Raw genomic sequence first — 26,338 nt, forward strand, 5'->3', positions numbered from 1 at the left:
ATATATCTGTCAGTTAGACAGAACTAGTCATTTGAGGATGTTGCACTTACCTCCTAAAAACAGGTTAAATATTGCTCACCTGGTTGCATGAATGACCAATACGCTGAAGGCTACAGCAGAGGCCTGGGCTCGAGTCAGCCCCAGACATTACTGTCATTACTCCCACACTCTCTGTGCTTTCCTGCCCACTCTCTGTACTTTTACATTAAATAAAGGCTGAAGATGCCAAAAACAAATCTCAGAAGAAAGGTCAAATAAAGTAATGGATTAAATAACCAGTAAAAATTAGAACTTGTTGAGGCACTTCTTTTATTCATCCTTTATTTTTGCCCCCTCTCTGCCTCCTCATTCTTGGCTTTAATTGGCATTATTCCTGTCTCACAAATTTCAAACAATAATCCGTCTTCACACCTCCCTCTCCTCCCACCTCCTTGCTTTTACACCTCCCCTCTACTGAACCTCTGATTTATGATACTAATAATTCCTGTGATGACCTCATATCTGACTGAGGAATTATTTTCAGCCTCACACATGCAGACCGCAAGTACACACACTATGCACACTGTAACACTGGTGCAAATCCAGTGAGGGGTAATGTGGGTGTGTAAAGGAGGGGGAAATGGATTGTGAGATGAAAAGAATCCATAAATGGGATGAACAGCATGAATAAGAGAATAATTATGAAGCTGCCTATCTGAGGGGAGGTTGATTTTTCTACCTTAAATGTCAGTTATGCAGAAGCTTGCTAAAGGGAGATTAGGGCAACATTTCTGAAGCTGATCTATGTTTTTTAGATCTAAAACCTATTACTTATTGATATAAATTTCCTTTAAACTAGTGAAGATAGGAGCTCACAGACAACCTACTGTACTTGAATGAAATATTACACAATTATAATGCATGTACTGGGAACATATTGATCCCAAAAACAATCAGTGACCCCTCTTAGGTTTCTCGTCATTCAATAATGGATCAACTGGAAAGCAAACTATGTTGTTACATGTGGAAGACGTCATGCTAGTAGCAATGACGCAATATGGCAGTTGTTTTTGTGAATGAAACAACTAATTCTCACCCCATTTTAAAGAATGCATTCACACAGGATGTAGTGGTAGTTGGAAAGTGTCTTTGTGACTCCGTGTGCATGAAGGTTAAGGTTATGCTACTTCATTGATTCTGTGAAAGTGTTTGTGAGAAACATGTCTCTCTCAGGACAGCTGTATTTTTAACAGTGATGATCTCACCCAGTTGGAGCTCAGGCTGATGCTTCTTGCCTTTTTCAGAGTTCTGATTGTGTGTGTGTGTGCGTGCGTGCATGCATGTGTGGACGGGGAGAACATCACTTGGTTGGAGCCAGCTGCCTCCCCAGTGGCTCTAAAGTTTACGCATTTCCCACCAATCTGCAAGCACACAGCCAAACCAGAAACCAACGCTGAACACTGCCTGCTAGTCTGGAGCTAGGTAGTTTGTTAGCTGATGCCAGCTGTGTCATGCATTGCGGCAGCAATGCTATAGGACTGCCAGGGTGAAACGTTTTGCTGCCAGCATCATCATCCTGTTCTAGTTTTAGCAGATGAATTTGCAAAACAGAATAAAAAAGAGAACTTTAAAAAAAGGGAAAGAGAGAGGGAAAAGAAAGTGTGCAGTGTGCACTCATGAGCTGCAGATGAAAAGAGAGTTGAATAATGGTTTCAAGTGGAAGGGAGGTGGAGATAAAAATAACAATACATTTTATTCATAGCACACTTAGCAGGGGGTGTTGGGGGGCGGGGGAGAAGAAAGTGACAGCTAGAAATTAGGAAATAAAGCACGTGCAAAAATACCACTATAAAAGTGGCCCGACAGGAGTTGGGCCATGAAAGAGGAAATGAAGGTGCAAGCACATGCAGATGTGTATTTCATCTGTGTAGTGTGTGAGTCTGAGTTTTCAGATGTGTGAGACTGCTCCTAATCTTTTCTTGCACCATCTGCCAGTGTTTTTCATGGGATTACTAAAGCGTCACACCATTGGGTCAGAGAGAGAAAGGAGGGAAAAGGGACACAGGCAGAAATGAGGTAGAGATGAGGAACACACACACACACATCTACACTGGCAGCACTGACTTCACTTACAGTGCACATATAATCCTAAAACAGTTATTTGACCAAAAGAAAATTAATAGATCAAATTTTGTAATTTATTAATTTTACATTTTTACATTTAAATGTGAGCTCTGTTTTATGTCACAGTGAACAGAAGACTTTTTGGTTTAAGATTTAAACAAGTGAGATGAAGACGTCACCGCGAAAGTGTACACGGTGACTTTCGGAAACACGTGTGATACAATAGTTAGTTGCAGAAAAACTCAAATGCATGTTCACAATATTCAGTCCAGATATGTGGGTATAGTAAGTATGCACTGTATTAGAGAATATTTGGTGAAAGCAGAAATCCGATATTCCAATATATCGGTCGAGATTTTTTTTCAGACACGTGAAACGTAAACAGATTTCCCTAACATTTGTTATGTGTAGTTATTTACTTCTTTACACTCTACGCGAGTCTGCAGAGTGCCCTCTAGTGGACAAACTAAGCAACATCAATATTAATAAAGGTGTTTTTCCCATCCCGTTTTTAGTTATTAAATTTTCATTTAAAAAATTTTTAAACCATTATAAGGCCATTATAAATGCCAGTACAGTAGATTGGCAAATAGCTAATATCGTCCAATAATGTTGGTCCACCGATTAATTGGTTGGGCTCTACACGGTATGTCTGACTTATGACTTCAAGTGCAGCCAGTCGACTATTTGTTTTTAAAATGCCACACAGAATCAAACCCTTTGACTATCAACTTTATGTCTCAGGAATTTTGGCAAATGTTTTTATTTTTTTATTAATTTTTTTAATACTTAGTTAAATAATTGAAATAAAATTATTTGTTAACATCATCAGGGAGATGATGTCAGTGAATATTTCAGTGATCTCATCAGATGAACAGGCCTGGTCAGGTTTGAGCTGTTTCACATTCCAGGAAACATACCAACCAAGTTGTGCTGTTTCACAATAAAATGTGACAAAATTAGTCAGGTCATTGCATTATCAGTGCACATACTAAAATGAGTATTCTAAGTCCTATGAACAGCATTGAATCACAAAAAGAAAAAAAAAAGTTTTCTCAAAGCACTTCTGCTTTCTTTAAATGTCAGTGTGATTTTCAGTAAAGCTGAAAAATTGTACACTATAAATGATAATGTATTTTACATTCTGTAGCATGTGATATGTAGGCGGGGCACAGTTTTAGATTTTTACTGTCTCCCATTCTGTCAGCTTACCAGCTCAATGCAAAAGCACACAAGAAGAGACAAGGCAGTGACATACTGATGAGAGGTATTAGGAGATGAAAGGTGCCTCGCTCTCATTTTCTTTCACTTGCACTCTCTTTGTCATACACATTGTAAAAAAACACAGGAGCTGCTGTGTTCCTCGGAGCTTTGATGACATCAGGTTAGGGTGTGATTGCACAGACAAGGGGTACAAAGGTCAAGTTAGTTACGTCTCATTCTTGTGTCCTGTTATACAACAGTGTGGCAAGCAGCCGCTGCGTTTGCATGTGTGTGCGGCGAGTGTGTGCGCACACATTAGAGAGAAGCTGAAGAGGTGAGGTAATCATGGGAGGCTGAACCTTACAATGCAGCCGTTCAGACATTTCAATGAGCTACATAAGGAGATCTGTTTGTGAGCATGCATGTTTTTGTGCGTGCATGAATACGTACATATAAAGCAGAGCACAAATGCGTATGAGGCAACGTTTTGGAGTATTTGTGTGAGAAAAGACATAATAGACAAATGAGAGCAATTGAGGAGATGAGGTAATACTCCTTATTTCATCCTGTGTGTGTGTGTGTGTGTGTGTGTGTGTGTGTGTGTGTGTGTGTGTGTGTGTGTGTGTGTGTGTGTGTGTGTGTGTGTGTGTGTCTCAGAGCCTGTATGGTCAGAGAACTCGCTCAGAGAGACAGGTCGCACTGCTCAGTGTTTGTAAGCCTCCACAGAACTGAAAGACTTTTTATGTTTCTTCTCATGGAGCTCAGCATGAAGTCTCCTTTTCTGAAGCTGAAGCCTGAGGTGAAGAAACCATTTCACACACAATGTGCATGGACACCTGCAGTGTACGTGTGTGTTCGAGATGCTTCAACCGACACGGATTGCCAGTTTTATGTGACTGGAAACTGCTAAAAATGTAAAAGTTTTATAGTTTGCTTGGGGGTCCAGGTTCTGCCAGCTTCTAAAGAGCCACAGAAACATGTGTGATGGAAAATGATGTGATCAATCAAGTTGTATAAACAGTGTTTGAATGACCTTTGCTTACTGCTCAGTGCCTCCAGGTGTGTTTTCATTGGTCAAAGTGCAGGTCAGAGGTTGCAAACTAATTGCGGTTGTGTGTCTGAGGTATATTTTCTCCCCACCTACAGCTTGTCTCTCTTCAGCTTCTCTGTCACCCTCTTTTTCCTGTGTATACTAACCTCCTAACCTGCCCTTTCTGCACCTCCACATCCCCCTCCTACCTCTCAGTTAGGCCATGGGGAGCTCTAGCAGATCAATGATTTCATTGAGAAGGAGCCAGTGGTGCCATTAGGAGGTGATCTCACCGTCCCCAGGGTGATCTGACACAGGATTCTCAATGACCTCGCCTTCCTTACCATTCCCTTTTACATCTCTCATTCAGCCCCTTTACCTTCCCTCTTACTTCTACATCTCTTTACCCATCCCCTCCTCCTCCTCTTCCTCCTTCCTCTCTTCTGTTTCATGGTGCTGAGAACAGAGCTCTATTTTTAGGCCCAGACTCCTGCGGTCGTCACATCTGGCGCCAGTGGCCTCAATGCTCTCACCCTTGCCTGTAGATACACAAAACGCGCGCACACACCGGCCCCACCCCATCTAGCACAGAGGGAGAGCAAATGTCAAAGAATAAAGGTTTCAAAATATCTATGACATCACCTCCCACCTCTGAAAAATGTGACATAGTTTGAAAAGCCTTGTAACTGCACAATACTGTTTTCTGCTTTGCAGGTAATGACCTCTTTCTCTTTTTTTTTCTTCATTCTTTCACCTTGATGAGATATTGGGCAAATCCTTAACTTGTACATGCACTTCAGAAAGCCTGCAGATGCATGCACATATAAACAGACTCTCTCTCTCACACACATAATATGGTAACAGGGCCCAGAGGAGGCCTGTACCAAGTTGCGTTTTATGTAACAATGTTCTGTTTCTGCCAGTGTTCTCACCCCCTCCCTCGTCTGTCTCATTGGCCTCACATGATGAGCTTGATGTCATTTTCCCCTTCTTTCCCTTAAATTTGGAGGAACAAAAACAGGCCAGCATATGTGCGTGTTTATGTGTGTGCACAGTATAATGTGTGTGTGTGGTGTGTGTGTGTGTGTGTTTATGTGAGCCACTGCCAAATGTTTCCACCATGACGTGATCTCACTACTCTGCTTGCCTCCTGCTCTTCTTCCTTTTCTCTTCCATCATTCAGTCCCTTGCGCACACACAGACACACATAAGTGAAACACACAGTTATACATATGTACTTTAACATGCAAAGGAGAAGACTTAACATTTTCTCCCAGATCCCAGTATGGGAGAGATGTTCATAAATTTCAAATAGTGCATATAAAGATTAGAGCTCGATATGTCAGTGTGAATGAGACCCCCATACTGATATAGCTCAATTCTGTGTGTCAGAGACAATTCAAGACTGCAAAAATAACCATTAAGAGTATAAATTATGGTTTAATTTAGACATGCAAAATAACATTTGCTCAATTCTTGCAAGGTGTGGTTTTCATGTTTTACTCTAAGTAATGTTTCTGGCAAAATCCTGTGACAGTGACCTAAATACTTAATTATTTATAGTATAGTTATTTAAGCTAGTTTGTGTATATAGTCTGTTCATACCTTCTGTGTCCTGCTACATTAGAAATCTATCTTGAAGCCTTTTGAACATCCTAGCCTACCCCCGGTCATGCATTCATCCAGCATGGGATAAAAATAGTTTGTTGAAACTGTTACCTAGGCAGTGTCAACACATCAGGTCAACAGGAGCTGAAGTTGAACATTGTGCTACCCGAGGCTCGGTTCACCCCCATCAGCACCTCATAACTCAAACCTCATCATGCGTTTGGGCCAAGTGCTCTTAGTTTGGTTGCTACGCCATCAGTTTACCGCTGAAACCCTTATGCTGACGACTCTGACACACATGTGGAGTGGAATTTTCCAAAGGCAGAAGAAAAGGGAAAGGAGTAGCTAACAATTATGCTAGTTTATCTTACCAGGGCCTGGACTGCATCCACCAAATTCCATTCATGCTCGGACTGCCCACTGCCGCTTCTGTCATAGCTTCATTCCCTGGAACAATGGTGGATTCCTGTTTATCGCTGGCCTGTCTTTGATGCACTTTATCTTTGGCATGCCGAAGAGCTGCTTCCTTATTTACCTGCTTGGAAAAGACTTCTTTTACTGTGTGAATGAGGCCGCATTTCTTGGTGAACTTGTACTCTGTCCTCTATAATATTACAGTATAAAAGAATCTATCTTAATATGCTATTTGCTAATTATTCTCCAAAAAATGTTGAGGTCTTTTCTTTTCCTGGCTCAGTAGCTGAGGAATAGAATAGTTGCCTGTTGAAGTGCTGGTAGTTTAAATCCTCTGTGGTTTAACACTTTTCCTGGTATGTATACAGACTTGTAGCAGTGGGCTTTTTTACCGTAAATACATGCTGACCCCACAGAAATGTTTGGGTTCAACCTCAAGGGCTGCTGTTGTTTCCTGATAAAAAAGCAAGATTTTTTATCTCCACAGCAACAGGCTAATTTTGGAGTTCCAGGCAAATCCAAAGATTTAGATTGAGGTATGCAACAGTTTGCAATCATTCTCAGTCCTCCTCATATCTCCCCCTCTGCACACACAAAAAACACCACTCACTCATACACAGACACACACACACACACACACACACATAGATGGAGGCAGATCAGCACAGAGAGGCCTTCTCCCCTTGTGTTGTCTAACTGTTTCCTGTTTCTGATAAAGTGACATCAGGGTTCCCCAGGGTTAAAGAGAGATGTCTAGGGAACTCAGCATGTATGCACACAAATCTGGTGCATGTATATTTAAAATAAAAGCCAAAGTATTTTTTTTTTAATTTAGACCAAAAAAAAAAAAAAGAATCTCAGAATTCCAGCTTTACTAATGATTAAACAGTGTTATGTAGGTGTGGGCATGGTGGTGCACACAGAAACAGCTTGCCCAGTTCCTCTTGTGCCATCACGTCATTCCCTTCCTATTGTTCTTCTATAGCTGACGGAGTGATGTCACTGTTGCATTGTGGATGTGACACATTCACACATGCACGCATTCTTCAGGGCATGTAATGGCTGGAAAGCTGACCTTGACCACGGGTGTTGCGATAGCTCTTGTCACCATGTCCTCTACACCCAAATCCAGACTGCAGGGTGTAACGCCTTGTGCCAGATGTCTGTGTGTGTGTGTGTGTGTGGGGGGGGGGGGGGGGGGGGGGGGGGGGGGGGGTGACTGAATGAATGACAGGAATTATGTGCGGTCTGTTTCATTTTGGGGGTTTTTTGTTTTGTTTTTTTTTTTAGTTGAATTCCTCAAAAAACTTTTTTCCCCCAAATGATTATATTATTTAACATTTCTACATACATTTAGCTCACTGGAATATAAGCAGATGGGTATGTTACAGTTCCCTTTCTAATATGCCTTTATATGGTCAGTGAAAAACTGGGAATCAGTCACATCGATAAGATAATGGTAGTTTTCGTGTTAAAGAATATCAGTTAATCTGATAACACTGCTCAGTGACAGGCACAGACAGGCACTGCATAGACTGCAGAGAGATGCCCTGGTACTGCCTGAGACTGTCTGAGTTAATTGTAAGACAGGTAGACAAGACACTGAGCTAACAGAGGACCAGATGGCGTGGCTTCCAGCACTGTTGTGAGGACAGAGGATCTGTCAGCCTGCCTGCTGTGCCGGTAGGAGCTCATTAACACTTAATTGATCTGAGACCTGCCTGTCGGTCTGCATGTAGCAGGGGTACAAGCCTGTTTAAAAGCAAACAGATCTGGTGTCAGCTCCTCTCTGTCACAGCATTGCCGTTATAACACTGTTACCGCATACGAGAGACAACGAGAGAGGTGTGGGCTGTTATTATTTTCTGGTGCCTTTTGAGGAAACTCTGTGCTTGGAGCTCTGGCCATTAGCATTTAGAATCCATCCGTTTTGCTCAAGAGAACCTGTGTAGACAAACTCACCTCTGGGGAAATCAGAGCAGGGTGCAGTGTGCATTCTTAATACACATTCACATTCTTCATGTTTTCATTACTGTGTAGTCATAGACATGGTTTCAGCACATATTCAGCCTATTTTGCACACATACATACATTATTCATCCACAGAAAACAGCTGTAAGCTGTCTCACTCTCTGAAGCTAAAGTTAACATTTATTTTATACGCAGCCAAAGTGAATGCACAGTCTTTATATGCATGCAAACACTGCAGTGGCCAGCAGCGATTCATATTGAAACTTAACAGTCCCCCTTTGTCTCCACATGCATACACACACACACATCATTGAAAGCCTCCAACTGGCATTTTTAAGTAGTTCATCTGGTTTATGAAAACCCGTCTGGTCCTGAAGGCCCCCTTTGGTGTGTTTGATAGCTTACCTTCTCTCTCTCTGTGTGTGTGTGTGTGTGTGTGTGTGTGTGTGTGTACCTTGTGTATATGCTTGAGTGAGTGTTTATAAGTAAGTCTAAACTAATTTCTTGCCAGTGAGACAGATTTACTGGTGCAGTAGCCCCGGGTGCAGAGCATCTCCAGGGGGTTAAGTTGTTTGGAGGTTAGGGGGGGGTCTGCTGAATGACTGTTGCAAGCTAGCATCCCTCGAGGCTGTGCAGATAGAGATGAGACTGCCTCATCCCGGGCACATTGGTGCATCAGTGCTACTTTAGTTCTATGCACCCTCCTCTCGCCTACATCTAAGAAGCATTTCCCTCCATCTTCCCTTTCTTTTGATTTCCTCCTCGTTCTCACCTCCTCAGCCTTTTTAGTGTTATCATCTCTAATCACAGCTTCTCTATATGTCTGAGAAAAAGAGATGAAGGGGTTTCATTTAAAGGTGGATGGGAAGACATACTTGCATACAACTTTAAAGGTTTTGTATTTTAAATATCTGATCAAATAACAAGTAAACAAGTCAAATCCAGTGCCTTAGAAGGCATTTTCAATCTTTTTTTTATATTTAATAGCATCTGCACATTATCGTTGGTGCAACTGATGTTTGATAAAGAGTCAAGTTGGACACACACAATACCAGTGACATTTCTAAGGTCCCCTGGCAATATGACCACATCATTTCAGCTGTCTCCATATTGATTCAAACACCCCCTCTTCCTTGCCAGCACCCCCACACACACACACACACCCCCACCCCCACCGAATGACTTAATCTCCCTCTCCTCTTCTTCAGCACTTCCCCCACCCTCACTTGCTCCATCCCTCGATCCATCCTCCCCTCTTTCTCCCCTGGTGACTACCTCACCCCCCAGGCATGGCAGCTGCGTTCTCCTGTAGGCATTACATCACTGCAAGAGCATCCTTGTTACTGATCCCCTGACAACCAGCACTATCAACACATTTTCGCTCGCTCACACACACACACACACACGCGCGCGCACACACACACACTTACATGCATGCACAGTGATCATACACCTGTGCAAGGGTGCATACACTTGTATTTACACATACAGTGCACCGATGTGTGTAAATACAAGTTTACTCCATAAATAACCGTTTATTCTATTCCTAACCCTAGCAGCATGATTCTTTCCTTCCTCTCACCTTTGCACCATTCATCCTTCTCTCTCTCTCTCTCTCTCTCTCACACACACACACACACACACACATGCATTAACTGACAGTGTTCATCAGCCTAACCTGCCCTATCCAGAGGATGACGTCTCTTTTTCCTGTGATATCTTGACAGATGATCCAAGGTGTAGAATGACGCTCCTGTTGCTGTCTGTCTCAGTGGAAAAGGAAGGGGGGGACAGGCTCTAACAAAATATATTGGAAGAAAAATATTTGTATCAGTATGTAAACACAAACAGGGGTTGTGTTTATGTGTGTGCCATTTTTAAAATTATATATATTTTTTGATTGGTCGTTTCTGGTGGTGAAAAATATTTAAAATTGAGTCAGTTTCTTAAATACTGATGTGTCATTTGTGCTGGTGCAACACTGTATGTACCTACAAACTGAGAATAGAGGTGCCTATTACAGTAGAGTTGGCATATTTATTTTAAAAACATTTTAAACAGTTCATCAACTAATTGAAAAGAGGATTCAGAATATTAACTGTGCAAATCAGGTTTGGCCAACTCATATTTATTTCCATTATGGGTACATAGGCCACATAGCTGTAGTGTTTCATATTATCTGTGTTGTGAAGTGTAAAACTGTACATGCAGTATTTAATTTTATTCAAAAATAATGGTTTTGCTTTTTGGGCCACACCTGTCAATTTTAAACATACCACCATTTAAAAAACAAAATCGCAGAAATTTCTCTTATAATATCCATCCACCCATCAATTTTCTTGTACTTAGGCAGTTCAGGGTCACAGGGGCAGGGCTGGAGCCTATCCCGCTTTTCATCGAGCAAAAGGCAGGGTGACAAAACTTAAATGAGTCATTTTATTTTATCTTAAAGGACAATATATACATAGACTTTCAGGCAACATTTAAAAGTGTTTAGAGTTAAGACTGAAACCCACTTCAGTAGGCAGTATATTTATATGCATGATACATCTACAACATACAAACACAGAACTAGAACCTCCCTAATATTTCCAGCTGTCTACAGAGGTTGTCTTTCTCCTTTCAATCAACCCAACACCACCATCTCTTGTTGAGGCATTTCCGGTAAGTTCAGACATCCTTTGCCCTTTACCCATCTTCTCCCTTTCCTTCCCTAAAATCAGTACCTCACACCCATTGCTCTGTATCAGTTTTGGCTGGTCTCTGTCTCACTCTCTCTCTCTGTGTGTGTGTGTGTGTGTGTGTGTGTGTGTGTGTGTGTGTGTGTGTGTGTGTGTGTGTGTGTGTGTGTGTGTGTGTGTGTGTTTAAACTGTGCGTTGTCCTAGTAACAAGTTCTGTACCATAAAAGCATGCTCTAAATCTAAGAGAGAATCTCAGAGGAGGGGGCGCGCAAAGTGACCACCCCACCTATTTCTGTCGCGGGGGCACACATGTGCAGTCAATAAAAAAGGCCCGGCTGTCATTTATAGCATCTTGGCTGTAATCCTCTAATTAACACATCTACTATTCTGAGCCTTGTTACCCTGCTGAGGACCAGAGGAGGAGGAGAGGGGTATAAAGAGAGGGACACCATGGAATTTGCTTTAGGAACAGAAAACAGCTACTTTGTTTTGTTGTTGGTTTCCACTACTCCGGGTTTACAGGTGTTAGAGCCTCGTGCGTTTCAAAGCTACTTTATGGCTTCGCGCCACATAGCCAGAACAACTAATCCGACATGTGGATTCAAACTGGGGTGATTGGTGTGTTTGAAACGTAGTTACCCCGGCTGACCACTATGGAACGCCACACCTGTTCAGCTGCAGATCGGAGAACAATGTGTGAGATTGTGTTATAATGGTGATTGTAGGGCGACGTGTGTTTATTCACAGTTTGACGCACTCCCAAAAGTAATGTCTGCATTTTTCACAAAGCTCATCGTAAGGCCCATTTCCTCCCGCTCCCTCCCTCACAGTTGAACAGAGGGTGACGTAAAGCTGTTCTCACCCATGTGTGATCATTCAGGGGTCTACAGTGATGAGATGAGGTCAGTCAGCATGCAGCTGGTCCCCTAACTGGACATCTTGTATAAGCTTATTTGACTTTTTTTTTTTTGTTTGTTTTTTGGAGCTGGGCGGTGACTTAATGTACTTGAAGTCCATCTGACTTGGTCTGAATGTAATCAGTGCACTATGAAGTCTCAACATGGGACTGAACAGACAAGACGGTTGACTGTCATAGACATAGCAATTTCCATAAATCTATTATTTCGAGCCAGAGGTTGATTGGCATAAATATTAGCTAAAAAGAAGAGAACACATGTTTGAACATGCTTGTTTTATTCTTTTTTTTTTTGATTAAATGTACAAAACAAAATAGTCTTGCATTAATAATTCAATAAACTGCTGTACCTACATCATAATTTGTTAACATTGAGTTTCTTCCAGTAGTTTTGTAAAGTCCTGCGCTGCCTTGTTTCTGTAACTGGACTTGTGGCCTACATATTTGTAATTCCATAGTAAAGTACCAGGAGTCTGTGGCGTGTCAAACGGATGGTGGCTGGCTGACCACGAGCTTGTTTGGTCTTTTCATCACCTCTAGTCTTCCCTTCCTCTTTTGTCTGCTTTCATTTCATTTTTTTCCCCCTTATTTCTGCTCCACTTTGCTCTCTTTCTTTTCTCCTCTCTACCTTTACATCCTCCAGACAAAAAAACGCAGTGTCCAAACACAAGCATGTTAGACATGAACCAGCACAGGAAAAGTGGTGAAGTCACACACATTCCCTCACCTTGAGAGACAAATCGGCTCTCAGTGCACTGGCACAGCCTTAATTCCCCCTCCTACAGTAAGTGTAATGTGCTTAGAGAATGCAGTACATTTAAGGCAATCAGCCTAATGTAGGTATTTAGCTTCTACTTACTGATATACAGTGCTGTATAGCTATAGGAGTCTTTAATTATCGTAGATATGAATAATCCCTAATGTCTAAAATGAATTAAATGAAAAAGCTGTTCATATAAGCAGCATATTTCTGTGTCTTATGTATAAAGACATTTAAACAGACAAGAAAACTGACAAACACCATCTTTGCTTGTAATGCCCATCAGTACTAGGCTCCTAAAAGCCAAGCATTATCCTCTCTTCTGTCACTGAGAACAAAGACAGTTAAATCAGTGTTGTAGCTGTTTGTTAACAGTTTGATAGCCGTGTTTTAGCCTCCATCGTACCCTGATAGAGCCCTGCTTTGTAGCTAGGCCCCTGAGGTAGCCACATATTTGCTGGGTGAGTAAGGAATGTGGTTACATGCCTTAGACATTAGCTATGACGGAGCGCTGGCTCCACAAGAGAGGGAGGTAGCAGAGTAGGAGGAGGGAGGGAGTTTGGGTAGAGTCTGAGCTCACGGCAAGTGAGCTCATTCACCCCCAGAGCTCGAGGAGAGAGTGCAGCTCCGTCATCCTCTTTGCAGAGACAGAAAGAGAGAGGAGGAGGGAGGGAGAGGGAGGAGTGTAAGCCAGTGACTGAACGAATGAGAGGAAAGGAGAGTGGAGCAGCACAACAATAGTGGGCTGCTCTTCTGGCCGTGGACTCATAGAGACTGGGAGAGCGCTCAGAGGAACAACCAGACGCTCTGTAAACCAGCTGCAGGCAGATTACAACTGGCGTTTACATACAGGCGTTACAGGCTACTCAGTTTTGTTTTTTCTCTGGCATTTTCTGCTTCCACCATTCTTCACAAAACCACAGAATTGCCAAATATTGACACAGGAGCATTTTAGGAATTTTTGTGGTCATTGCATGGGATTTTGGCCATTTGTTGCCTTGAGGAGCATGTCCACAGACATTGTGCACTAGTTTTTGTTCTGCTGGGTCAATTTGCTGAGGGTCACCTCCTGGACAACTGGAACAGCTAACTTGACTTCAGTGGAGTTTTGTGGACTTGGGATTTTTAGAAGGTTCGCCTTCATCACTCTTCCAAGGAGGGCAGAGTGCGTTCTGGGGGATGCCTCTGGATGTGGTGATTGCCCCAGCAGAGGACTGTTTTTGGCCAGACCTGCAGGACACAGACATGAGGCTGAAGATCAGGGTCCGCCGGATGAAGGAGGGGAGAGAGCTTCGAGGTGTGTATCCACCTGGAGGAGAAGGGATATGTATGTATGTGTGGGTGCAAGGTGATGAGATGCAACATGGCCTGTAAGAATGAAGGCATGCAGAGTGTGATTTACATGCATAAAGTTCCATGGCTATAAAATGCACTATTGTTAAACACATGCAGAAAAGATGCGAACAAGGTGGAAAGGCACTGATAATAGTTTGTGCACTGCAGATGAATACAAAGGCACAGTGGACTGTCAGGTATTCCAGTCCAGGGATTCCACAAATGAAACATAGATGTGAAGTGAATTTTTAAGACTTAATAGTGAGGTTTAAAAATATATATATATTAGGAGTACCAAGCCAAACCTGTGAGTTGTATCATTTTTTTTGTTTTTGGAGTTAATTTGTTCAGAGGTATAGAATAGGAAGAAAGGGGATTAAGAAGATGACATCATGAAGATGAGAAGCGATGAAGAGGAAAAGGAGGAGAGAAAAAGGGCTCGGGGGGAAAGAATGAGAGCCGTGACCCACGGTATGACATAGTGCTCATGCTCTCTCAGCCTGTGGTCATTGAGATGTAAAACTATCACAAAGGCTCTTTCTTTCTCTCTTTCTTTTCCTCTGCTCTTGGCTTTTCTCTCTCGCTCCTGCTCACTCCCTCTCTCTGCAGAATGGTGTCTTGTGGAGATTATGTTATCAATATGTGTGCAGTGTGCACTGCAGGTGTTTAACATAACACCTTTTCACACAGAGCAATGAGGCAGTGCAGAGCAATGGAAAAATCCTGTTATACAGCAAGACAGCATCGTGCATATTGCACAAAATATCTCTTAAGCTTATCATTTGTTCAAATTAAATTGCTTGTTTTGTAGTTGAACCATTTTGATAACAAATGTATGTCTATTTAGATAGTATATGCAGCGTATTTTAGAGCACCGGTTCAAAGCAGCTATCTGCACCTGTCACTCTTCACATGTGCACATGTGCATCTACAGCTTATCTCTACACAGCCAGATTCTGCTGCTAGAAGTGTCAAATTCATGTGCTCAGAGAAAGCTGGGGAAAAAAAAATCACACATTTGCCATCCATGGATGAAAGAATTATGTGTCACAGGTACTGAGGACTTTAACACATTTCTGTGGAAATAGATTTGTCAATGCAGGCTAAATTATATGGTGGTTTATGTTCTTATATTGCAGTAGCACAGTGCTGTTGAAACGGCAGTTGACCAAAGTGACATATTCCTGTCACTTTATCTGTCCAGTAAGATAAAGAGCAATGAAGTTTAACCATCAGCTAATATGACGTAAATATCATGCACTCATTCCCAGCCATTATAAAGCCGATGCTGTGCATAAAAGCAATGACCTCATCCTACTATCTCATCCATGTTCTGTCAGTCTACACATTTCTGACACAAAAACACACACAACCACACACACTTGCATTGCATCGTCAGGCTCCAGCACAGCCTTTGTGGAGATGAAGTGGGACATGTGTGCAATGATGTCATGTTAGGAGGGCAAGGCGGGGAGGGGAGCGGGTACATTGATATGCTAATGTCCCCTCATAGTGGAGGGACAGCTGGAGGGGCAGAGAGGATGGCGTCATGTCTCCCTTGATATCAACCACAGAGAAAAATGATGGAGGGGGAGTGGGGTAGTCGTTCAGGCAGATCAATGCCCCCCAGGCTCTGGACGCTTGTGTGTGTGTGTGCATGAACATGCCTGCTTTGTGTACGGCCCCCCTCTCCATTAACAGACAAGTGAAAGAGTAAAACAGAGACTGAAGCGCACACGCACACACACACACACACACACATACACACAAAGAGAGAAAGGGGGTGAGCTTGTGTTGGCAAGGAAGTCAATTGTACCAACAGCAGTGATGTAATAGCAGAGGTCCCATTAAACCATAACTGCTAGGCAGGTGTTTTGTGTGTGTCTGTCCTTTTGGCCAGCATCTCTGCAGCTCCGCCTCCATTCATCTTTTAGCTTTCTGCAGCAGCACAGCTCTGAAGAGTCTATATTTGATCTGCTTAACATACACACTTTTCATGTTAGTGGAACAGTAAACTATACCTTCAAACTGAACGCTGGGTATTAATTTAGATGTGGGAAATAACCAATGAGAAGAAGACTGCTGCTCATTGCCGGCAAACAAAGAAGGGCCTGAGTTCTCGGCTCTGATGGAGAAAGAGAGAGGAAAATAAGCAGTTGCTTAAATGATGAAGTGGGCAAAGAAAAACGGAAAAAGGAAGTCACCACTGCTTAGAGCAGCCGATGGCGACACAGTGCCCTCTTTCCTGGTTGTGGGTTTTCCTACTGCCCTTTTTTCTTTTTCTTTTTCTTTTTTTTTAAACGAGCATGTTCAGAATTTTAGTCACATCCTGTCAGAGTATGTTTTCATCGTTTCAGTGTATGACTAATAATGATGTTTCACAGAAGCTCTCATTCCACACACAAAAAAAAACCTATAGATTTAGATTGGTGTATCTGTGATAAGTTTAACTTGTGAGTTTTAATGTAGCATGTCAGTTTCTGCTGATTATCATGAAGGTGAACTCTCTCTCCCTTTTGACTTTCTGATGTCATCTTCATGGACAGCTGGGCTCGTGTGTGTGTCACAGGGTATTTTCAGTGACCTCAGTGTGAGTGTACAGTGTGTTTATGTGTGTGCTTAGATAGGAATGAACAGATGTGTCATCCTTTTCTAAGGGAGAATGTGAGGCCACATCTCGTTAGGCTTTTTGGTCTATGTGTGTAGATCAGTGTCTTCAGATGCCCTTATATCTTGACTGTAGTTGGACTAGGGTGGTGGTGGTCACGGTGGTGTTGAGGGGAAGCAAACTGTCATCAACAACATTGCTATTCCTTGTTGTCTTGGCAACCTTAAGTAGAGCAAGGTCAGGTGACGAGGTGACAATAACATGCTATCTCCTGTGTGACTAATGTCCATTAGCGCCAACCATGTAAAGCTTTGACTACAAGGAAGGTGTTTGTAATTGTGTTGACGTAATGTCGCTCTAATAGCACTTGAAAAAGCCTGAAGGCACATTCAGTCCTGCTCTCTTATCTCTGACTTCAGTTTCCCTTCGTGCAAGTAACCCCTTACTGAGTCACAGGCAAACTCTAGCTGGCCCAACTTTCTGCCCTTTAGTGTTTATTTAACACGGGAGGAGGCGTGCTAAACTAGTCATGGCTACAATTATCAGTCCAATCAATTCAGTAATTCTATTCATGTGTGCACCCCCTCTCCTTCTCACACACACACACACAAACACACACACACATATACGCAAACATACGGTCTCCTCTCTGGAATGTCCTGTCTTCTGTCCTTCTAACAACTCTCTAACAATGTCCGCACATACAAAAGGAAATGCTTGCTGTGTGATGTAGCTATTCCTGTTGATCTAACTGTCTCCGGGAACATACCACTCCCTCACACAGACACATTTTATGCTATATGTAGTACCATATTTTTTCTCCACAAGAGCAGCCTGGGAACTAGGAAACCAGGAAGAAACTCTTCAGAGAACCCTTCCTCCCTCTGCTTTATCAATTATCATTGCTGTAGCACTGCCGGTAGGTTCACTACAGGGAGAGAGGCTCTGGTGGAGACAGTGTAGTGTGAACTTCACACTGTCTATTTAGTCTACATTATTTAGGCCAAAAAAAGGTTTGATCATAGAGTTGTTGCTGTAATGGCAGCAATCCCTCAGCCTCCTCTCATAAATTATCTGATTGCTCCTTATGCATCAAATCCCTCTCTCCACTCCACCACCCATGTGGACCACTGATGTCATCGCTCCGCTGGTTGCCATTAATAGCTGGAAACAGACAGGCCTTCTTCACTTTGCTCTTAAAGGAACATTGCACCCAGAATAGCACTAGGTCATCGGGATGCACCCAGCCTACTCACTCTTCAGTAGCTGTGCTGTTGTGAAATAGCCCCAAATACCAAAAGCTCCTATCTTCTGAGCATTTGCACAACCTTTTTGTGCAGCTCTTCTGTCTGTTGAGTGCATACTGCTGACACTGTGTGCTCCACATGTGTGTGTCTGTGTGTTTGCCAGTTGTTGTTACTTGAGTAGTGCAGCTGGGTGTGTGTTACAGGGGAAGGCAACGTCCTGCTTGCACTGTGCTGTGTGTGCTACTTTAGGATCGTGATGTCATGTCTCACTCACTCTCACTTTGTGAATGCGTGTGTGTGTGTTTAGGTGTGTGCATGCGCTACATCCCAGATTGGGTCAGGCAAGGCTGAACCTAGATTAGGTTCTAATCTCCTTTCTGGGGCTCAAGGTTTCCTTGAAGAACTCCTCTCTCTTCTCCACGCTCCTCAGCGAGGTCATTACCGAAAGAAGACACACAACCCTACCTCCTTTCCTTGTTCCTCACCCTGTAGTTGTACAACTGCAGTATTGCAGAGTATTAATGAGTATGGGCATTTGTGTGTGTCAACTGGGCGGAAAGAGAGTTAATGCCAGTGAGAGTGAATATTGAGCATATGTTGACCGCAACATTATGAGATCATGTTTTCACAGTGTATCTCTCCTTCATCTTCTGACATATGTGTGTGTGTGTGTGTGCACATATGTTTGACGATGCATGTGTGTGCGTGTACTTTTCAGCTGTCAGTGGAGATGTTACTGGGCCTCTGTCCTGGCCCTGCACCTGTGGCCTCTTTCATTCCCCCAGCCTGACGCAATGCTCTGCTACAGGACATGAGCTCATGCAGGAAATGGAGCCACACACACGCACACATACACATATGCCAAAAGTGGAGCCGCCTGCCTCTTAAAGGGCCAGGCGTGCATTCCTGGCCACCCAGCAGTGAACCTAACTCACTCACAGAAGCAAAAAGAGCCCCTTTTTTGCTCCTGTCGCTCTAAGTGGGACCCAGATTCACATTTTAAAGTCTACTGAGCATCTGCTGATGATGGTGCAGTGTTCATGATGGATGTCTTTGCAGAGTTCCCAGTGTGTGTATTTTTTTTGTATGCATAAACGGAAAACCATTCATATGTTTAACTGCTTCTCTCGATCTCTTCTTTCCCTGCAGGAGGTTTTGCAGCTTTTTCCTCCTGTTTCCCCGGCCTGTGTGAAGGGAAACCTGCCACTGCTCTACCTATGAGCTTGTCCCAGCCCTGCTTGCCTGTCGCTAATGTAGGGCCCACTCGCATCCTGCCACACCTTTATTTGGGATCACAGAAAGACGTCCTTAATAAGGTATCATTTATTTTGTTTGTTCTATCAGTAAAAAAATGGCTGACTTGCTTTTAATTCCAGTAAAATATGATGCTAAACCATGTGTATCTCTGTCTCTGCAGGATCTGATGGCTCAGAATGGTATCACCTATGTGCTGAATGCCAGCAACACCTGCCCCAAGCCAGACTTTATCAGCGAAAGCCATTTCATGCGCATCCCAGTAAATGACAACTACTGCGAGAAATTGCTTCCATGGCTGGACAAAACGAACGAATTCATAGGTAAGAAGGAGGGGGAGGGATGGATTGAAGGTGAAGACTAGCAGTACAAAGCACAATAGCCACTGAAGGAAGTGTGGAGATAAGGAAGTGAAATTATGCATCAGAGAATGAAGTGATATTTAATACAGAATAACTGCATTGTCCTAGTTAATAACCATTCACATGTAGTGCAAGTAACAAAACCATCTGTTTAGATCCCTGTACTCTTTCAAGATATGTCAGTTTTCTTTCAGTAGGCACTGAAAGTCTCCTGAGACTTTCTGCTAAAGCGGAGGCTTGTCAGTGATATGCATTGTTGTATATATTTTCATATAGTTCTATATATTCATACTTATTTTTTTCCACCTCCCAACAGACAAAGCTAAAGTATCAAACTGCAGAGTCATTGTGCACTGCCTGGCTGGAATCTCACGTTCGGCAACCATCGCCATAGCATACATCATGAAGACAATGGGCCTATCATCAGATGATGCCTACAGGTACGCCTGCTCCTCCTGTTCACTATTAGCTAAGCTAAGGTCTCAGTACTAGTAAAAAAAGGCAGTTCACTGTTGTCATGTGGAATACAGTTCTTAGATCCCTGCCAGGGAGCATAGTTTGTACAAAAGGCTTTGCTTTGCCCTGTCAGGACAACAGTATTATGTATTGTGGATCAGTTAAACAAATGTAATCTCATGAATTCAGATGGGATTTACTGCAAAACCATTACAACACTTTACAACACAACTGCTTAGCCGTGACCTCTTTCTCTAACTCTTTTCTGCTGACAGATTTGTAAAGGACAGAAGACCGTCCATATCCCCCAACTTTAACTTCCTGGGTCAGTTGCTGGAGTTTGAGAAGGGTCTGCGATTACTCCAAGCTTTAACTTCTGATGACAAGAAATCTGAAAACAACACTAAGCAGAATTCAGAGGTTAATGGTATCACCACAGGTTTTGAGATGAATGGTCACCATAACAACTGTGACTCATCTGCCACAGAGTCACACATCCCGCCAGAACCCAAGCTGCCATCACCCACCTCTCTCCAGCAAGGCTTCAATGGCCTTCACCTCTCTGCAGAGCGGATCCTGGACACTAATCGCCTCAAACGCTCCTTCTCCCTGGACATTAAGTCTGTCTATTCCCCTAACAGTCCCCACTGCCCCAACCTGGCACCCACACACTCTGAAGACGTCCCCAAGCTGTGCAAACTTGACAGCCCAGGAAGAGGCATCTCCAATGGTGTCTGTTCTCAGTCGCCCGTCCTAGACAGCCCCAGCTCTTCCGATTCACCATTCCCCTCACCAGGCAGTGGGGGCAGCATAGGAGGTTTGGGGCTCAGTGGAAGTGAAGGAGTCCATCGTTCCGGTTCTTCCTCATCCAGACTTAGGAGAAAAACCAAGCAAAACTGCGGCAGTTCGCCAATCCACTCCCAACCACATCAACCTCCGCAGTCCCTCAACTTGTTGCTGGACCACAAGAACCACAGCCTGGAAGAAAACCTTAAGGGCTCCCTGCTCCTCTCATTACCTTCCCTGCCCACCATGGGTTCTGGGGCTATGTGGACCAAACACAGAGACACTGTCCAGGCCACCACCCCTGTCACTCCAGTCACCCCAACCACAGATGCTCCCTGGCACTTTGGAGCAGAGGAAGGTGGTGAGGGAGAGATGGAGTTGGGAGCAAGAGAGGCAGTGGGCGAGGGGTCATCAGTGAGGTTTGGTAGCAGCTCGACGTATGTGGCATTTGGGTGTAGCGAAGGTGTGCGGTTACGAGAGAAATCCCAGAGAGAGAAGCCGTCAGCACCACAGATGCAGAAAGACCACCGGGACTCTACATCGTCATCAGCAGTGACCATGTCCACCAGCTCGAATAACAGTGGGGCTGCATCTGAGAAGCAGTTCAAGCGGCGCAGCTGTCAGATGGAGTTTGAAGAGAGCATCTCCGAGACAAGGTCCAGGGAAGAACTGGGTAAAATAGGGAAGCAGTCAAGCTTCTCTGGGAGCATGGAGATCATAGAGGTATCCTGACAGATAATGGACATCATCAGAGTTGCTCCATGGAGGCAAAAATGGACTTGTTAGAGGGAGGGCAGGAAGAAGACATACATGGTGGAGCAGAGGAGTTTTTTTGTTTGTTTTTTTAGCTCCCCTCACAGACAGTGTTAAAGACTCAGTTGAGAGAAGGACAAATGCAAGCTGAGCGTTAATGTGAAAAGGTTAGCATTCGCACCTGGACAGACAGAGCCTCAGATGTGGTGCTTAGCAGACCATACCCATTCTGAACTCTTGTACAAAAATGAAGAAAAGTCTGGGGGGGAGGGAGGTAAAGGGGGCAACTGTAGGTACTGAAACTCTTTATGTTTATCAGCTCTGTCCCAGACAAAAAGAAACAACCCAGGCCAAATGTTGCATCCTTAATATATAGAATTCCCTTATTTTGACAGTCGAGACACAAACCGCTTGCCTGTGGTCAAACATAGTGTGTTTCAGTGGGTGTATAGCTTGTGATTTGAACCAAACCCAATATTTTCTCTCCCAAAGCTTCACCCTGGTTCCAATAAGCCTCATAAGCTTGCACGGCTACATTTGCTCCCCCCCTTCCCCTTCCCAAAGTCTCTGCCTGCTACAGGCAGTACAATAAAGGACTCCTTAACAGCACCATCTCCTCACATCGCCACAGCACAAGGCAGAGAGATCCTAAGGACTTAATATTAAGGCGGTACTGCATCCAGACAATGAAGGATCCTCAGCATTTTGTTGATGAAAAGACTATTTGAAGAATGGGCAGTGTTTTCCCCTCCTAAAGCACAGTGCATCTTTCTTGACTTTGTACCCTTGTTTCCAGTGTTAACAGTGTGATGGAACTGAGGTTTCAGGATGCTGATGAGGGTATGTGTTAATGACCCCTCAGCTCCTTATTAGACCCCCTCCGAGCCTCCTCCCACTCCTTCCAGTCACCATCTATGGTCACCACTGAGCATGCACCTGAGAGGCTGACTACAGACAGACAAATACTATATATACAATATGAATATATATAGCAATTTTAATGGACTTCTGTTCAGTTATAGTTTTAATTTATTGTATTGGTTCATTCTGGTAATGAGAAATAATATAATGTTTTGTGGATTTATTTCTTTTTTCTTTTGTTGAATTATAATAATAATTATTATTATTATTATTTTCTGTATGGTATTTATGAACACACTCAAACAAATACACACATTCAACAAATTCAAGCAAAGCAATATGTGATGTTCCTTCTTTTGGGAGAGTGATGTATGATTCTGAAATGCACTTTTCTGCTTTCTGGTAACAATTAGTCCAATTACCTTTCACATCCTTGCAACATGATACTCCTAAAGCCAAGTTTTGCCTGTTGTTTTTTTGTATTTAGAAGATGACACAGACTCCCCTCTAAGGGCAGCACTATTGTTCTCGCTCATCTGCAGTGTGAACTCATAGATTTCAATTGAGGGCTCAAGCGTTACCTGTAAAGACTGTTTTGTTTGACTGTGTGAAGAGGAAGACAGAGTAGCCTTGCAATCTCTGATAGTTCATACACAGTAAAACATTTTCTGCCAGTTTCATGAGGGCTTGCATAATAACAACTATATGCAAACAGACACAGTCTTTCACAAGTTTGAGATTTAAAGCCTGAGCGTCCTCCTTGAGCCAGCACCAGTTTATCAGTCATCATCACAGTGCATCCACCAAAGCTGAAATCAACACATACACACCTCATGCTCTAGGCCCTTATACTCACACATGTAAAGCCCCCTCCCACACAAACACACACGCACACACACACACACCCTTTTGTTCATTCTCAGGGGATCTTTCAGTGAGCCAAGCCCGACACAGGGTACACAGCTGCTGGTACATCAGCACAATGCATGTCCATAAAGCTCCTTAGCTTTTCTCTCTGTTTTTGTTTTCTTATTTCTTATTTTCCAAAGCTTTGATAAAAAAAAAAACAGGTTAACAAAATGGAAAGAAAAAAATAGGATCTTCATATCCTGAGCTGCAAGACATGAAAACTTTGCTCTCCCGGTGCGAGATGGTTATTTATTTATAATGTAAAATGTGTTTATTTTTCCTTTGACCCTTGATTAGCTTTACTCTTTGGCGATCTCTGACTTTTGACCTTATGCTGCTGCAACTACAGTAAGTTCAGATAGATTCCGATGTTTCCCCGAGGCTCAAGCAACCTCTCCTTTCCTCACCTCCCTCCTTATATTTTTAAAAACTGTTGTTAGAATTATTTATGACATGTAACAAGGATGATGCAGGCTGTCCCATTTGCTAAAATTATTATTATTATTATTTTGTTGTTGTTGTTGTGTAAATAGCAACGCATCTAAGAACACTGATGAATTTAGATGAGTTTTTAAAAGAAAATCCTGATACCTTAGGCTGCTTGATGCAAAAATACCTCAGGTTCTACTGAAAGGCTTTTCCTTCCCCTGTACATGTTTTTGTGAAAATGAGACAAAAATACAGACATGACAAAATACAAACTCTTCTCTGCTTCTTCTTCTTCTTGTGTGGTTACATTGGGTCTGATCAGGGCAGGGAGGGAATTCCACCAACAGATTAGCAACACATTATGACATCCAGAGATGCAGAGACGCTGTATTGATTTTGTGTTTAACAAACTCTTCTCTGACCACACAACAGGGATTCATTGATTTTTTTTTTCTCCTCTTGCAGTGCCAGTGGCACATGTTTCCATATGCTTGGGGGGGGGTGTAATTTATTAAATAGAGAGATGCATTCAAAATTATTGCTTACAGTTTAAAAAGGGAAGTGGGTGAAGGAGGTAAAAGCAGTGATACCTGATAAATGGCTTAGATCACCTGTCATAAAAACAGAAAAATACTTTAGAAATCTGTCAAAAACTTGATTAAAACTGAAAATGTTATTATTGTTATTAGGAAAATAAACTGAATTAACATTTTTATATACACATATGCACACTGGACACTGGAAGTCAGGAAAAAAATCAGTTCAGGAATGCAAGTAAATGACATCTTAATCAGAAACTAATGTTGTGCTTTGCTATTTTTTTTTTTCTGGTTTGTTTGTAAAACAATAAATTTTCAAATTCACGGATAACAATAATTATATTTTAGCATTAAAAATATGATTTGGATTAAAGAGATTGCACATACTGGTGGATTAACCTTTACAGAAGCACATTTTGATAATTTAGCTAATTTAGTGCAGCTGTGGCCTAAACCACATTGAGTGATGGTCTAATAAATTTGTTTAGCACTGTATGAACCCTCATGGCCCAGCAAGAATACTTTTTTCTGGCTATAAAGTACGTGTTGTAAAGTCACCCAGTTAGCTTAGCTTAGCTTAAAGGCAGGAAACTGAGGGAATCAAATAGCCTGGTAACACCCTCACCCACTCTCAGCACTTATAAAACTCATAACTAAGCAGATTCTATGGTTTCATTTGAAGAAAGTGGGATTTAAAAAAAGAAAATATTTTATCGGAGATGGATAAAACTTGCTTTTTTAGTTTTCAGTTTCTAAGGTAAGTTAACTTGTTGCTAGCTACAGGTTTATGCACATGAGAGCAGTGCCAGTCTTGTTATCTAAGTAAGAAAGTAAGCAATCATGTCAACATTTCAACCTGACGTACAGAATATTTTTAAAAACTTAGATGCATAAATATAAGGGGTTTTAGTATTTTCTCACCACTACTTAACAGAGGAAGTTACACAAAGATGACTTTTAGGTGTCTCCATCAGGGATAGCCTACTTTTTCCCCACAGGATTATAGAGACCTGAGGCACACCTTCAGGCAATATTCGTGCTCACTGAGCCTTTACTGGGAACATTTGTGCAATCTAATGCAATCCAACACAACAGCTCCACCAGAAATTCTACTTTTACGAAACTTGTTTTCAGTTTTAGCTGACAGTGACTTAAAGGTGTTGGTGTGACTGCAACATGTGCTATAAAAAAGGAGTTCCTAATATTTTGTCACTATTAGAAATGTATAAGCCTTGTAAGGGCAGAGCTGTTGTGATGGATTGGGCAAGTGTTCTATATAAAGTGCTTGGTGAGTGTACGTATGTCTGGGAACAGGGAAGGGACCTAAAAAAAAAAACGTCACCTTGTTCTTCCCCATTTTCCAGGTTGACTCATTGTCTGGTATTACAGCTCTGCTTCCTCTTTTCTTACTTGCAGCGCACACACACACACACACACACACACACACACACACACACACACACACACACATCCATGAAAGGTTTAAAGGTCTTTGCCGGCTCAGCTCCTACTCTGCCTCTTCCTTACCCATTTGTTTCTGTGAGCACTGGAGTAGGGGACGCTGACTGGCAAGGGTGTGGTGTTTGCCAATGATATGATGTGTTTGAACAGTGCTCACCTCTAGGGGATGAGAGACTGAGATGAGGTAGTGGTGTATTTGTGTGAGAAAGAGAAAGACAAAGAGAGGCATTTGCCCCAAGAGAATACAGTGTACATGTATGTTACAAAAAACAAAGTCCAAATCCCCACCCCCACCCCCGTCAGTGGGGGGCTTCACTTCACTGCAAAAGCAGTATCGGTTTCATTATGTCATGGTGGAATTCCACCTTTTGCAGTCAAACAGAATCTCTCTGCAAACAAAACATCACTCCCAGAGCACCACCATTTGGTCTAGTCTAGCCCAAACAACCAAGGGGGGAGATGAGTGAGGTGAGGGGGAGCAAAGAAGATGGAGCAAATCCTTTCAGCGCATCCAAACACACAAACTGTATGCAAAACCAGATGGCCCTTAGCCTTTAGCACAGTGCTGCCTTAATGAGCATGTCCAATAAGAGACAGGCAGAGGTAATGACATTACCACATCTTAAGCTGAGTTCCTCTGCTTTTATTCTC

At 42.7% G+C, this 26,338-nt stretch overlaps 1 protein-coding gene across 3 annotated transcripts in view; it reads left to right on the forward strand.

The window, feature by feature from the left end:
• dusp8a (dual specificity phosphatase 8a) overlaps window positions 1–23,959 on the forward strand; it is a 44,106-nt gene extending 20,147 nt beyond the window's left edge. For 2 of the 3 annotated variants that reach the window (XM_030730515.1, XM_030730516.1), the window contains exons 4-7: window positions 19,027–19,193; window positions 19,295–19,454; window positions 19,810–19,933; window positions 20,225–23,959. In XM_030730515.1, coding sequence (XP_030586375.1) covers window positions 19,027–19,193; window positions 19,295–19,454; window positions 19,810–19,933; window positions 20,225–21,467 — 1,694 coding nt within the window. In that variant the 3' untranslated portion in view covers window positions 21,468–23,959. Of the gene's footprint in view, window positions 1–13,111; window positions 13,985–19,026; window positions 19,194–19,294; window positions 19,455–19,809; window positions 19,934–20,224 lie in introns of those variants that run through there. The other variant, XM_030730517.1, reaches the window with a different exon arrangement.
• Window positions 23,960–26,338: the final 2,379 nt, after the last annotated feature.

The sequence above is a fragment of the Archocentrus centrarchus genome, chromosome 6 (assembly GCF_007364275.1).
Source record: "Archocentrus centrarchus isolate MPI-CPG fArcCen1 chromosome 6, fArcCen1, whole genome shotgun sequence".
Classification (NCBI taxonomy): domain Eukaryota; kingdom Metazoa; phylum Chordata; class Actinopteri; order Cichliformes; family Cichlidae; genus Archocentrus; species Archocentrus centrarchus.